Here is a 14,532-nt window from a genome sequence, read left to right as displayed (position 1 = left end):
TGTAGAACTAGAAAGACCAGTGGAGATAGACCTTAGTGAGCAAGAAGAGCAGTAAGACATGAAGGTGAAGCAACAAGCCTTGTAGGTGGGATAACCTTAACTTATTTTCAGGGCAGTTTTGACAACAAAAGCAGTATACTAAAAGTTATACCAGGATAAAAGGAGTAAACTGGGCCTTCTGGTCACCCAGTTTATAGGCTACAGTAAAGGAGTCTGGATACTACTAAAAGTGTGACAAGATGTCATTGGAAGGCTTCAAGCAGGGAGTGACATAATCTGATTAAAAAAAAATATTTTATTGGGGAATCAGGGAAGGGGAACAGACAAGTTGCTGTCCTTTTGTTCTTCAGTTTAGTTGTGGAGGACATCGCTTCACTGGCCCATGTTGGTATTATCATTGCACTCTTCCGGGCTGAGGCAGATCGGTTGCTGTCTATTGGATGGCAGCTCACGGTAGCTTTACGGCAGCCCACTGCCAGCCAGCCCCACTGCAGCCTACGCCGTTGCCGGAGACTCATGGCAGCCCAGCTCCAGGTTGAGCTGTTGTTCACCATCTTAACTGTAGAGGGTGCAGCGTCACGGACCCTCATGTGGGATCTGAACCTGGGCCCTGCTGCTCAGAGCTGGCATCCCAAGCCAGCTCTTAACCAACGTGCCACTCAGCCGGCCCCATAATCTGATTTTTAAAAGATGTCTCTAGTTACCTGGAGAATGAATTCTAAGGAAGCAAAAGTGAGGAAAAAGGGAGCAAAGACAACCACAATTATGGAGAATGTAGTGTACTCACTGAGGCTCTTTTGAGACAGTCAGAGGTGGTTCATTTTTTCATTCCTTCTAACACATGGAGTGTAAGGATTATGTTGGGAGTAAGAAAGGCTGTATGGGGTTCACACCTGGGCTGAGTCCAAATAAAAAGTAGCCATTCAGAATCTTGAGTAAGTGGATGGAAACACAGAAAAGGGAGTATCAGAACTACATAAACGAGGGCATGGAGGTTTTAATGAGTCTTACATAAATGAAAGCTAGGAATCGGTAAATCAAACTGCAAAGCGGTTGTGTGATCCACCAGGGAGTTTAAGTTTGTTTTTTTCTGTAGTTGATTGGAAACTACTGAAAGATTTTAAGTAGGATAGTGATATGTCATATGGATGCCTTGACGGGGGTGTTGGATAAATTGTAGAGATCAAAGACTGCAGGAGAAACAAAGTAGGAAACAGCATGAGAGAGAAAAACAATTCTCAGTGGGGAAAGAAAGCAACATAATTTATTAACTATGCAAAGGAAGGCACTAAGGCATTTTCATTTCATCTGCATAATAAATAAGGATTGCTATTTTCATATGTACAAGACTCTCTTATAAGAAAATTGCTCAAGGTTACAACAGGTACTAGGTGGCCAAACCAGGATTTAAAGTGAATTTTGTTTTTAGAGGAAGGACAAAAAACAAAACAAAAAAACCAAGCCTGTGATATCATATGTACATTCAGAATTTTTATTTCAAAACAAAGAACCACAGTAACATTAATAATAGAAAATCTATGTGGAAATATTCACAATCTGGTTACTGAGAAAAGGGAAAACTTCCACACTGCCTTACTGCCAACACACAGTTTTTGAGGAGCCAGAAGTGGAGGTGCAGTTTGTGGAAAGTTACCTGTACCAGCAACACCCCCATGCCATAGCTCTGAGAGTTTTTATCCAAAGGCTCAACGACAAGGGGGAATGGTAAGAACTGAGAACTGAAATACTGTCATAGGCAAGGGTTTTACTAAAGGGCCTGAAATGTATAAGCACCAAGGAGGGAAAGGGAGATCAAGCAACACATGACAAAGGGAAGAGAGGGTAAGTGTCATTGGGGTCCAATCTCCATTTATAAAAATACTGTGAAACTAGATTGCGAGTGTCCGTGACCTGAGGCAAGTGTAAATACCTCCATCTCATCTAACTCTCTGAACCGTTCCAGAGTTACAATCTTCAGTGTGTTCCTTATCCTCTTAAAAAGTATGCCTCCCTCTCCCCCGAGACACCCCTCTAGCACTCCCAGGAGGCCACATGTCCTGATTGCACACTCCTGTTCCTACTCCCACTGACTTGAGTCTAGAGTGAGGAGGAGTCCTCTACATGTTAGGAAGAAAGCCATAGATGCAAATTCCACTCAGCAGAGGCAGTGTTATTTATATATACATAGGATGAGTTTTAACACACTCTATCCAAAAGGTTGCTGTAGGAATGAACATAGAAGAAACAAGTTACCAATAAACTACTTCCACCCAGAGCAAAGTGACAATGCATATACATTCATACTCTCAAGTGTGGGCTACACTGCACATTTACTCATACTAGCTCAAATGTGGTCTATGGAAAAGATTCAAGTCCCTTAAGGGCACTTGACATAATACCACGGTAACATGGTAACTTGACATGGTAACAGACAAAAACAGGCATGCGCTGACCCTAAAGCAACAACATACTTCAACTAGATAAAAATCATTCAGAAAAAAATCCACTCCCAGGGCCGAAGTTACAAATTCCAAGTTAGCTATGAACACTCTCCCCTGAATTCTTTTAAAGCTATGGCTTAAAACAAAATAAAAATCAATATCTAAAATCTCCTAAAAAACAAAATGGAGAAATACTAAACTTTTACCAAGAACCAATATTTTAGGTTGCTCATCTGGAGGGTGGTAGGAGCACTTAATAAAAAAATTAAAAAAAAAGAGTGAGTCTATTATAAGAGGAAGTTGTTTTGTCCAGTGAGGGAAAAGATTGATTTCTACAAATAACCTTCCCTCTCTGGACTCCATCCAAAATTAGAACCCATCAACCACCACCAACTACAATACCCACCTTAGTAATAATCCTAGATTTCAAGTAATACTACATATAATCTTAAACAAACAAAAAAAATGTTACAAAGGAAACCAGTAGCTCCTTTACACAGGCACATGACTTTTCTGAGAAATTGAACTTGAGAGTTTCCATCTGAAGGACAGAAATTGTTAAGAAGCAATATGCACACCTCACACACCACATCATAAACTCGCCAATAATGCATTACATTTCTGCCTAAATTCTTCCTTTCTTATTAAACCATAACCTCTCCAGTATCAAATCTTCCACCCTATAAACTTTTTAAGCACCTCCCTTTAACCTCAATGTCCTCATGTTTTCATTATTTGGTAAAATTACTTTACACTTAAAAAAATAAATATTTATGCAATAAAACCAGAAGATAAAATAAATAAAACTCAAGTTAATTTGCTCTGCAGAGCTGTATGGAAGTGAGGAAGATGCGCTTATGTAATCCTTCTCTGCCCTCCACACTCTTATGTATGTCTGTTTCCTGGTGAGTCTGAGGTTGCGGGAATTGCATCCTTATTCTTTCTTACTCCCCTGTTTGCCCTCATGAAGCAATATTAGAACTCAAAGGAGGAAGAGCTGGCAAAGTTGTTAAATGCCAAGTAGCTAATCCCTCCAGAAATCAAGGTAGGTTCACTTGGTCTCTCCTACTAAACAGAAGAGAATGTCCAAGAAATGAAATGTTTAAAAAGCCATTGAAGATACAACTAACCCCAGCATCGGGTTCCTCTGAGTGCTCATGGAGTGTGGGGATGAGAAAAGAATCAAGTAGCAGCATTCGGAAACAGTCCTGGGTTACAACCTGATGAGGTCTCTCCCTCATTCAGGGAGAGGTTGCTTTTTCATGTTGAGAGGGAGGTGGGAAGGAGGCATGGCTTAGACATGGGTGTCGGTCTCCTTAGCAGGCTGGATGCTGTTCATCTCCACGATGGGCCCTTTCTCAGCTCTGCTGGCCCCCTGTACCTGCCCTTCAAAGGCTCGTGTAATTTCCTCAAAAGTTCTGCCACGGGTCTCAGGGACTTTGAAGAAGGTGAAGACCAAGAAGATCACAAGGAAGCCGGTGAAGACAATAAAAACGTAGGGTCCTAATAAAGACTATGAAAGGATACAAAAAAAGAGGGTTGATATAAAAATCTGGTCACTGACAGACTCTAATTTCCTTCACATTCATATTTCCAATAGACTTCAAGCCATGACTTTTCCACATTTAATGAAAATAGTGAAGTTTATTCAGAGATTTATTTATGATTCCATTGCTAACTTTCTGTATTTCTCTGTAATTTTATGTCATTCCTTTTTCTATTCATTAAAGTTAGCTGCTTCTAAATACCCATCGAGTATTTTAGGCTTTTTGGTGTTATTTTTAAAATCTAGGTTTATGAAAGACTCACAAAAATAGGAAGTGCATTCTAGGTATCCATTGCACATTTCTTCACTTAACAAATCAGCTCCAGGCCATTTTATAGTAGGACCCACTTCATTCATTAACATCCTATGCTTCATGAGCCTTTAAAATCATGAAGCCATAATGCTAATTCCAATGATGGATTTTAAGTATTAGTTTGGAATCCTTTGAGGCTTATCACTGTCATTCTGTTTCTAGGTAGAACTATGCCTGTATCATCTCAGACTAGAAGTCTTTTAAGTTTTACCCTCCTTTCTCAATCTTTTCTGCTATCATTCCTCCTTTTTCTATGTCATTAAAAATGAGGGAAAACTGGCTGAGTGGCTCAGTTGGGTAAGAGCGCGAGCTCTGAGCAACAGGGTCACCAGTTCGATTCCCACATGGGCCAGTGAGCTGCGCCCGAGCTGAGCTGCCAACATATGGCAAGATGGCTCAGCTGGTGAGAGCACATGCTCCTAACAACAAGACTGCCTGTTCTACGGTGGGCTATGCCCGCCCGCAACTAAAACTGAACTCAGCACCTTGAGCTGAGCTGCCACTCGGATGGCTCAGTGGATAGAGCGTGTGCTCTTAACAACAAGGCTGCTGGTTCGACTCCCGCATGAGATGGTGACTATGCTCAACCCCAACTAAGACTGAACTCGGCACCTTAAGCTGAGCTACCGCCTGGATGGCTCAGTGGATAAAGCGTGTGCTCTTAACAATGAGGCTGCCAGGTTCGACTCCCTCATGGGATGGTGGCTACGCCCACCCGCAACTAAGATTGTAACACGGCACCTTGAGCTTAGAGGCCACAAGCTGCCGATGGGCAGCCAGATGGCCACTGGCGCCCTCCACAACGAAGATTGAAGAACAACAACTTGGCTGGTCCCCCTCCCCAGTGCCCCAACACTGTTCCTCTCCCTCAATTTGCCAATTTAAAAAAAAAAAAAAGAGGGAAAACATCTGATTTAAAGCCCTTGATATCTAATCCTTCATGGGGTCAGGAATCATATCATAAACATGGTGGCTTCAGTGGGCTGATTTCAAGATAGGCTAGGTGAGTTTTGTTTTAATTTACTTACTGCAGCTGAGGGGAAGAGAAGTCCAACCAAAAAGTTGGAGGTCCAGTTGGAGCAACCAGCCACCGCCATTGCAGCTGGGCGGGGACCCTGGCTGAAGAGTTCAGCCACAATGAACCAGGGAATGGGGCCTGGCCCGATTTCAAAGAACGCCACGAAGACCAAGATAGCCCCAATACAGATAAAGCTCATCCACTTATAGGTATCCTATATGAAGAAGGAACAGAGACAAGTTAATCTTAAGACAGCATGACCTCGGTAGGACCCAGCTTCCCAGCGGTGAGTACTGACTGATACTGAAAAGCTCCTTCTGTCCTGTGGTCCAGTGGAGTTACTGGACAGAGTCAAAAGTCTTGGGGTTTTGAATCCTAGCCATGTGACTACACTTATATCATTTTGCACCGGGTCATTTCATCAATTGTAAAATGGGAATAATTACCTCAAGATTACTTGAAGAATTAAATTACACAATGCAGTTTATAAGCTATATGTTTTATAACAGTATGGATCATAGCAATTTAATTACCTCTCTCTGATGGTGTACTTTTCTTAAAACTCTGGGCATGCTGCTTCTCCCAAACTTGGCTTTATCAATCTCCAGCTTCAACTCCCAACCCGTCAGAGCCAATTGTAACCTCTCCTTTCTCCCTCCCCTCACTTTCCTTCACTCAAAGAGCACTCACCTTTAATAACAAAGACACAGTCATTAAAACAGAACAAGCAGCCATCCCTCCAAGGCCAATCATGTGTAGAGTCCTCCTTCCTGCCCTTTCCACCAGAAACAGCTAAAAGAAAAAGAATATAACATGAAACTTCTGCTTTCTCTTCCATGAAAACACGTATGAGCTACCTGACTCTGCCTTACCAACAGCAGTCCTTATTAGAGTCACACTTCCCCTTTTCCGATTTGAAGCTTAAAACATCCTCTATAATCTTTTATACCTCCCTCTTTCCCATCCACTCCATATTTGCTTGTAAGAGAGTGAAGACTATTTCAATATCTTTTTCCCCAAAGAGCAATTACACAACAAAAAAAGGTTTAAATAATGGTAGGGGGATGGAAGGACAGGCAACCCATCTTTGAACATGGGTAGCAGACTCCTCTTCTCCCTACCCCCCACCTCATTCATCCCAAAATGATGAAAGCACCCAACTTACGGAAACTACAGTGAAGATGGTATTAACCACACCCGCACCAATGGTTGCATAGATCGGCTCCGGAACACCCGCATCTTTGAAGATTCCTGTTGAGTAATAGAACACCTAGGAGGAAATGAAAGAAGATGCAACTTCCAAATAGCAATTGTGCATGGCAGCTAAACAGAACTATCAAAAAATAACCTCAAAGTTCCAGGAGGTAAGGAGTCCCTTTTAGGGTCTTTTTGTTCAATCACAGTATCTTTTCTGCAAATGAATTATCTTCTGTATCTTATCTTTATTCTCTTCTTAATTCTTATTTCTAGCTATTCATTTGCATTTTTCTTCTACACTTATTCCTACCATTCCATTTAGTCTCCTCCTTGCGTCTGTTTTATTAATTTATATATAAAGGTTTGGTTTAAGTCATATTAAGTTTTTCAATTAAGCTTTTTCAATGGACAATTCCCCTAACTCTCAAAATAGTGACAGGCACATTGAGGTCCCAATTTGATAGTGAAGAAATCAAGTTACCTCAGCCTGCTCATGTAATCAGACGCAGAACTTAGGGCTGGAATTCCTAGCCATAGGTCCTTTCCAAGTGTTTAAGGAAATAACACCAGCTACTATTTTAATTTAATATATACTAGTAAATAAACTACTATATAGTTCATATATACTATTTATATTATTTCCAAAACAGCATGCTAAAACAAAGGATTGCTGCAACTATTATAGTTAAAGAGATGTCAAAATATTAGACTCAGACCTCAAGGTAACAAGAGAACAGTATCTACCAACCAGGTTCAGTCAGTCCCTCAGGTCCTGCTCAGGAGCTTACTATTTTACCCAGAGTACTTGCTTCTATAGCAATATTCGTCAGGTTTTTGTTTTTGTTTTTATTGAGCATATGCCTCCACAATGGGATTTACTTTCACAAGAAACAACTCTTCAAATCCCTACAACCTAAGATAGAAACTATGTATATCTGTATTTTTAAAAATAAGGTTATGGTTGTGCTTTTGGAATCAGGTTTAGTGTCATTCTGATTGAAAACTACTATTCTAGAAGAGAAGCAAGGGTTAGCTAATTAAGACTGGATAAAAAATTCCAATAATATTTAATGATATAAAAAGCTTGTAAGGAAAGACAATTGAACATTAAAACTAGCAATGAATAGGGCCGGCCAAATGGCTCAGTTGGTTAAGAGCACGAGCTCTGAGCAACAGGGTTGCCGGTTTGATTCCCACATGGGTCAGTGGGCTGCGCCCAAGCTGAGCTGCCGCTGAGCTGCCAGCAGGTGGCAGGATAGCTCAGCTGGTGAAAGAACGTGCTCCTAACAAGGTTGCCGGCACCTTGAGCTGAGCTGCCCTGAGCTGCCTTAGAGTGGCCAGATGGCTCAGTGGGTAGAGCCTGCGCTCTCAGCAACAAGGTTTCCAGTTCGACTCCTGCATGGGATGGTGGGCTATGCCCACATGCAACTAAGATTGAACACAGCACACCTTGAGATGAGTAGCCGCGAGCTGCTGACGGGCGGCCGAATGGCAACCGGACTTTGAGCTGAGCTAGCTGCACAACTAAGATCGAAGTACAACTTGGCTGTTCCCCTTCCCCAATTCCCCAATAAAATCTTTTTTAAAAACCAAAACCAAAACAAAAAAGACTAGCAATGAATAGTTATGCCAATTATCTTCCTTATGTAAAAGTGTATACAATCAATCAAAAACCTAATGTATACAGATACACCTCACGCAAACTTTTTACAGTAAAATTACCTTGCTGTCTGGTGCCATCAAGCCAGGTGAAGCTAACCCTTACATCATCTTACCTAAAAGCAGTTTTACCCTGCTAGGTAAATACTATCCAACCTCTTACCCCTCTGCCTTTCTTAAGGAAAATCAGAAAACATCAATTACTCAAAGGTAAGCTGGAAAAGTGACTTTTACACACTGTTTCCTGAAGTGGGAGGGATCTGCCCAGCAGACCACTCATTGATCATTTATAATTTTCCGAGTGTTCTTGTTCTGATCTTGTCTTGGAGGGCCCAGACTGGGGTCTAAATTATGCACCCTAGGCACTAGTGAGGTGCCTAGGAAGTATAATTTAAAGAAGCGCTTACTCTCAGGACCATGCACTTGCACCTAGATGCCTCACGCTAGTCCCAGCCCTGCTGCTCCAGAAAGTTTTGAGAATATGTTTTATGACAGTGATTTTTCAAATGAGGAAATTTGAGACCGGATCCATCAAATCACCCGAGAGTCTTTTTCAAACTCCCTGTACTTCCAGATTCGGATATAACAGCTTCTAACCCCTCCTGGGAAGCACTGTTATTTCAAATACAAGTACAGTAGTCCCCCCTTGTCTGCGGGGGATACGTTCTAAAATCCCCTGTGGATTCCTGAAACCGCAGACAGTACCCAAAACTACGTTCTATTCGTATACATATATACCTACCTTTGGTGATACAGTTTAATGTATAAATTAGGCACAGTAAGAGATTAACAACAATAAATAATAATAAACTAGAACAATTATAAAATAAAATAAGGGTTACTTGGACATAAGCACTGCAATACCAATACAGTCGATCTGATAACCAAGACAGCTGCTAAGTGACTAATGGGCAGGGAGCAGGTACAGAGCAGAGAAGCTGGACAAAGGGATGGTTCATTCCTGGGAAGGACAGAGCAGGAAGGCGTGAGATTTCATCATGCTACTCAGAGCTGTGTGCAATTTAAACCTTATGAATTGATATTTCTGGAATTTTCCATTTAATATTTTTGGACTGTAGTTGACCATGAGTAACCAAAACTGCAGGAAGTGGAACTATGGATAAGGGGTGACTACTGTAGTCTTTCTGGTGTGTTAAGGAGGAGAAAAGGACAAGGGCCATCTTACTATTTTGAGTATCAAGTGTGTTTTGCAAAATGCTTTGTCACAAAATGATTTAATCATATCGAAGACTAAGGAGAAACCCTCAGGGCATGAAACGGTATTTTGAAAAGGTGGGACAAGGGTGTTCTGTTCTTCATATCTAAATATTTTAACTACAAATATATACAGGGTAGGAAATAATACCCTCTCTTCCCATAACAAAGACTCAAAAGCAGGAAGCTGATATTTCTATAGAATACAAGGGCTACCTGCCAACTGCTAGCTTCCATTTTGCCCCCACTTGAAGTTATCATAGTCTCTATTCTAGCTGTAAAAAATATATGGAACGGTAAGGCCACCTCAGTCTGAAGTTGCCAGGGTGCCCCTAGACCTCTTGAATTGATTTCCTAATTGTTCCCCAGGGCTTGACACTGATTTTAGAATGTAAAGTCAGGGAGAAAAGCCAAAGCATACAAATTCTCAGACCTACTTTGGTTGTACGGCCTACACTATCCTTGATGACATCATGTAAGATAGATCAGAGTTAAAGAGGACGGAAATAAAAATCAGTGGTCAAAAAAGAGAATGAATAAAAATTAGATAAATTTGTGTTGCCCTATATATTGAAAAAAGTCTAGAAGAGGACAAATGTTAACCATCCACTCCAACACAAAGGGTGACAAATTCGTATTCATTTTCTCATTTTCCACATGGAAAACATATACTATCGGTATAATTTTAAGAAACAAAACCAAAACCAAATGAAAACCTGGATAATCAACATTTTCTGAGTGGCTGCTATGTGGCAAGCATTGTGAGGGACTCTCTGTGTAAGATGATGAGCTTTTAAAAACTAATGCTAGTCACCTTTGGTCAGGTGTTTTAAATGAGATACTGTAGGATGCCTTACACACAAAAGCCGATACTCACAGCATTGATTCCAGAGAGCTGCTGAGAGAGCTGGAGCATGATGGAAATCATGAGGGGCTGTTGGTAGCTTCGTACTCTGAAGAGCTCCAACAGAGTGACTTGTTTTTCTTGTGCCATCCTAGCACTCTCATCTTTCATCTCCTGGATGTCCTGAGCCACATCCTGGGTACCCCACAATCGCTGGAGGACTGGTAAAGAGAACAAAGAGGAAAGCATATAGATAAGGTGTTGTCCCAAGCTCATTTTTCCCATTAGACAGCTGGGGAGAGGCCACATGAGTTGAGCCCTGGACATGGCTAATCAATCAGCATCCGTGCCTTAACTTACCTTCTCACCTCATTCTTCAGGGGTTGAAAGTTCCTGATTTAAGAGTAATAAAACAAACCAAAAAAAGAGTAATAAGAAAACTCTTCATTTGGGTTCTGAGGGGCAGGGAAAGGAGATGACACAAAATAGATCCAATATCCTCATCCTAAAATAAACAACCCTACAATGCCTATAGTGAAGGTGTGAAGGATACTCACTCCTCTTAGCACTCTCCTCTTCCTTTTTGTTAATGAGCAAGAATCTAGGACTTTCGGGGCAGAATGGAAGGGCTGCACTTTGTAGGATAGCTGGAAGGATGGTGAAGCCCAACAGCACAGGCCAAAGATCTTCAGTTCCCAAGATGACTTTCAGACCAAAGATCTAGAAACCAGATGAACATAATAGTATAAATCCCAAACTTTATAGGCCACAAGTTGATTAAAATAAACAAAAGAAGTTCTTTTACCACAGGAAAAGATAAATGTTTCTTTTCCTTTCTCTACCCTGTCTTTTTCTTTAGCTGTCTGTGAGCTGTAATAATATCTGAAGCTTATATATGGGTGAACCTGTGCCAGACATTCTTTTGAGTGCTTTATCTATGTTAACGCATTTAATGAGCCATGAAACTAACCCTCACTAAGTTTAAAGTCTAAAGTACCTGGGCCACCAGAATCCCGATGACGATGCCCAGCTGGTTGAGAGTGCCAAAGGCCCCCCGCAGGGCAGTAGGCGCTATCTCTCCAATGTACATGGGCACAAAACCTGTGCAGAGTCCGCAGAAGAGGCCAATAACCAACCGGCCCAGGATCAGCATCTCAACTGACTGTGCCATTTTGCAGAATCCCATAAGGCAGCCACCAGCGATAGCCAACAGATTGACAATAAGCATTGAATTGCGCCTGAAAGGTTAAACAAAGACAAGTAAAGTTAGCAAAACAGGCCCTATCTTTCCCCTTCTTTCCTTATTCTACTCTCCCCAAGCTCATATATCTTCTCTTTTTGTCTAACTTTTCCACTTTCTGTCATCAGAAACATTTCTAGTTGGAATAATCAAGATCAATGGTTCTTACACTTCTATATGCATAAAACTCACCTAGAGAACTTGTTCAAGATTCTTCTAAGTCCTAACTGTAGCCTAGTATTTTAGCAAGCACTTTAGTCCAGTAGTTCTCAAAGTGACCCACAAACTAACAGATTCAATTCGAAATTTGCTAGAAATTAAAATTGTTCCACCCCACCACAGATTTATTAAATCATTAGATTTGGCTCTGGGGTAGGGCCCAGTAATCTGTTTTAAAAGGCCCTCCAGGTGATTTGGTGAAAGCTAAAATTTGAGAACTACTGCTCTAGGCAATTCTGACATAGTTGGTCCCTGAACACACTCAAGAGAAATTTTTGGACCAATGCTTCTCACTGCTTTTAGTTGTAATGTAGTTGCTTAGATATGTCACCAACATACTAATGATGATAGATTATTTCAGACAAGTTTTTGTATATTAGAGGAAATTTTAAGCAAAAAGTAGTCAGCTTCAGCTCTCCTTCTCTAAGCTGGGCTGTGGTGATACCATCAATAATTAGTATTGATAACCAGCATCAAATAAGAAATTACTGCATTTATGTATTACAAATGTGGGAGGCAGAACCACTGAAACAGCTGATAGAAGACAGAAATAAAAGATTAACACTGAAAAATTACTAAAGCTGCTTGTTGGGAAGAACCGGCAACATGATACTTCCACAGTGATTCTCGACTGGGTGGCCCATTGTAATTACTTGGGGAGTTTTGAAAAATACTGATACTCTGGATCCTATCCCCAGGGTTGCTGATTTAATTGGGTTGCTGTGTGGCCTAGCACTGGGACGTTTAAAAGCTCTCCAAGAGATCCTGAATGTGCAGCCACAGTAGAGAACCCTTTTAAGAGAAACATCTCATCCCTCATTCTCAATTTTACCTTTCTCTGCATTTCTTTCCCTGTTTCCCCCCCTCTTCTATTGGTTCTTTTGCTAATACAATAATAGGAAGAAGGCCAGGTTAGTTAGGGAAACCCACGTTAAAATTTTAATGACTTTAGTAGACAAAACATAGCCTCAAAAGTAAGAACAACAAAAAAAAATCAAACATTATCAAATAAAATAGGTTGCTTTCATTTTTTTAAACTTAAATTCCATTTATGCTTCCAGAACATCTAGTTAGAAAACTAAATGGTTCCTTTACCCGTTTTTCTACCCTCTAAGACATTTTATTAAGCTAGCACAGAGTGAGGGGATTCAATTTTCTTTTTTCTGGAAAAGCATGTCAGTTATTTGGCCATTAGCCACATTTGCCAAAGACCAAGGATTACAAAATACAGAGTGCCAAAAAATGTATACACATTTTAAGAAAGGAAATTACTATGTTAAAATTGTACTACTCAATATACACTGATAACAAAAGATGAATACGAGTCATGTGTATACTTGACATATTCTTGGCACCCCCGGTATTCCCTCCAAATCCTGCTTTGTAAAATAATGAAAACATCTGCATGAAACCCCAAAATTTTAAGAAAAGCAAACAACTTCTAACCTTGTAAATAAAGTGTTTCTGGGAAACTCCATAGTGAACTTTACTGGCGAATAACTAAATTAGCTAAAACTGGACTGCAAAGGCCAATCATTCATTCACATGGCCCATCTCTTGATTGCTGGGGTGGAAGCTATGCAGGGTAGTAGAGCTCTGAGCAAGAATAGTCATATTCAGTGACAGTTGGACTAGATTTTCCTTGATCAGAATTTGAGGTGCTCTCATTCAAATGCATCATCATCTTCCCATCTTAATTCTCAATACCTGTCCTCAGTGCAACCAGAATAGCCCCCCTTCCTTGCCCAATTTCTGGTCAATACCTGCCAAAGCGGTTGACAAAGAGTCCAACGGAAAAGGATCCAATCATACCACCAATGGAGAAGATGGCCACCGACAAGGACCAGAGGGTTGTGAGAAACACATCAGTGGGAGGGTTTACTAACTTCTCTTCCATAGTGTAATTGATAAACTCCTTTATGATCTGCAAATTAAAATGGTTGGTGGGAGGGCAGATTGTTACAGTTGGATGAGAAAATAACAAACACTGGGGATCTTCCTTTCCCTAAGAGAACAGCACTACAATTACTCCTTTACAAGTAGAGAACTAAGGGAATGACTAGATAGGGATGCAAGAGACAGATAACATATTGGAGTTAAAGTTACTAACTCTGAAAAGAACAATTTTTTATTTGTTCTGAAAACCCCAGTAGGTAGTAGCACTGATATTCAGTGACTACTTCAGCACTCTCCTAAGAGCACCCCCCCCTTCTTTGCAACTAACCCCTAAGAGGTAATAAAGGAAGTTTATCACCATATGGTGAGAGGAAGAATTGGTGCAGTCCAGGGTATGGGGAGCAACTGGGCTTTTTGTTTTGATTAATGATTCAAGTAGATTTCCCTAATATTATTCTCCCTCTTCAGTCTAGAAAACAAGTTTGTCAGAAATTCTTAGTTTTTGAAACCCTACTTAAAGGACTCCAAATTCTAATTCTAGTTGCCTGGCACTTACCATCTCAGGGGCATTGATGACTCCAGTGTTGTAGCCAAACTGGAAAGAGCCTATTGCAGCAATGATGATGGCAAAGATCAGAGGTGCAGTGACCTGGGGGGAGGGGAGGGGAGAAACAGTCCTTAAAACTCTTGATTGATGATTGTCTCTTAGTAATTAAGGAGACATATTTGGATAATTTGGCCTACGAGTGGTATGAAAAGAACAAAAACTTAATGAGATTTAGGTAATGAATGGGAAACACAAAAGAACAGATTATCACTGAAGAACTTACCTGGAGGTATATGGACAAGAATGTAGAGTAAACTTGGGAAAAGGGGCAAGAAAATTTGGGAAGGAAAAAGTTAAGAGGAACTAGGTGTCAGTTTGGAAGCATTAAAAAAAAAAA

At 40.7% G+C, this 14,532-nt stretch overlaps 1 protein-coding gene across 1 annotated transcript in view; it reads right to left on the bottom strand.

The window, feature by feature from the left end:
* Window positions 1-1,469: 1,469 nt before the first annotated feature.
* The window catches only part of SLC2A3 (solute carrier family 2 member 3), a 14,956-nt gene continuing 1,893 nt past the window's right edge, over window positions 1,470-14,532 (bottom strand). Inside the window, exons 2-10 of the mRNA XM_019626195.1 lie at window positions 14,145-14,237; window positions 13,456-13,616; window positions 11,231-11,471; window positions 10,791-10,953; window positions 10,267-10,454; window positions 6,484-6,588; window positions 6,009-6,110; window positions 5,329-5,532; window positions 1,470-3,954 (exon numbers count right to left, since the gene is read on the bottom strand). Coding sequence (XP_019481740.1) covers window positions 3,736-3,954; window positions 5,329-5,532; window positions 6,009-6,110; window positions 6,484-6,588; window positions 10,267-10,454; window positions 10,791-10,953; window positions 11,231-11,471; window positions 13,456-13,616; window positions 14,145-14,237 — 1,476 coding nt within the window. The 3' untranslated portion in view covers window positions 1,470-3,735. The remainder of the gene's footprint in view (window positions 3,955-5,328; window positions 5,533-6,008; window positions 6,111-6,483; window positions 6,589-10,266; window positions 10,455-10,790; window positions 10,954-11,230; window positions 11,472-13,455; window positions 13,617-14,144; window positions 14,238-14,532) is intronic.

Source organism: Hipposideros armiger, unplaced genomic scaffold, assembly GCF_001890085.2.
Source record: "Hipposideros armiger isolate ML-2016 unplaced genomic scaffold, ASM189008v1 scaffold_662, whole genome shotgun sequence".
Lineage (NCBI taxonomy): Eukaryota > Metazoa > Chordata > Mammalia > Chiroptera > Hipposideridae > Hipposideros > Hipposideros armiger.
The sequence above is the reverse complement of the archived record's forward strand: the minus strand, read 5'-3'. Positions and strand labels throughout refer to the sequence as shown.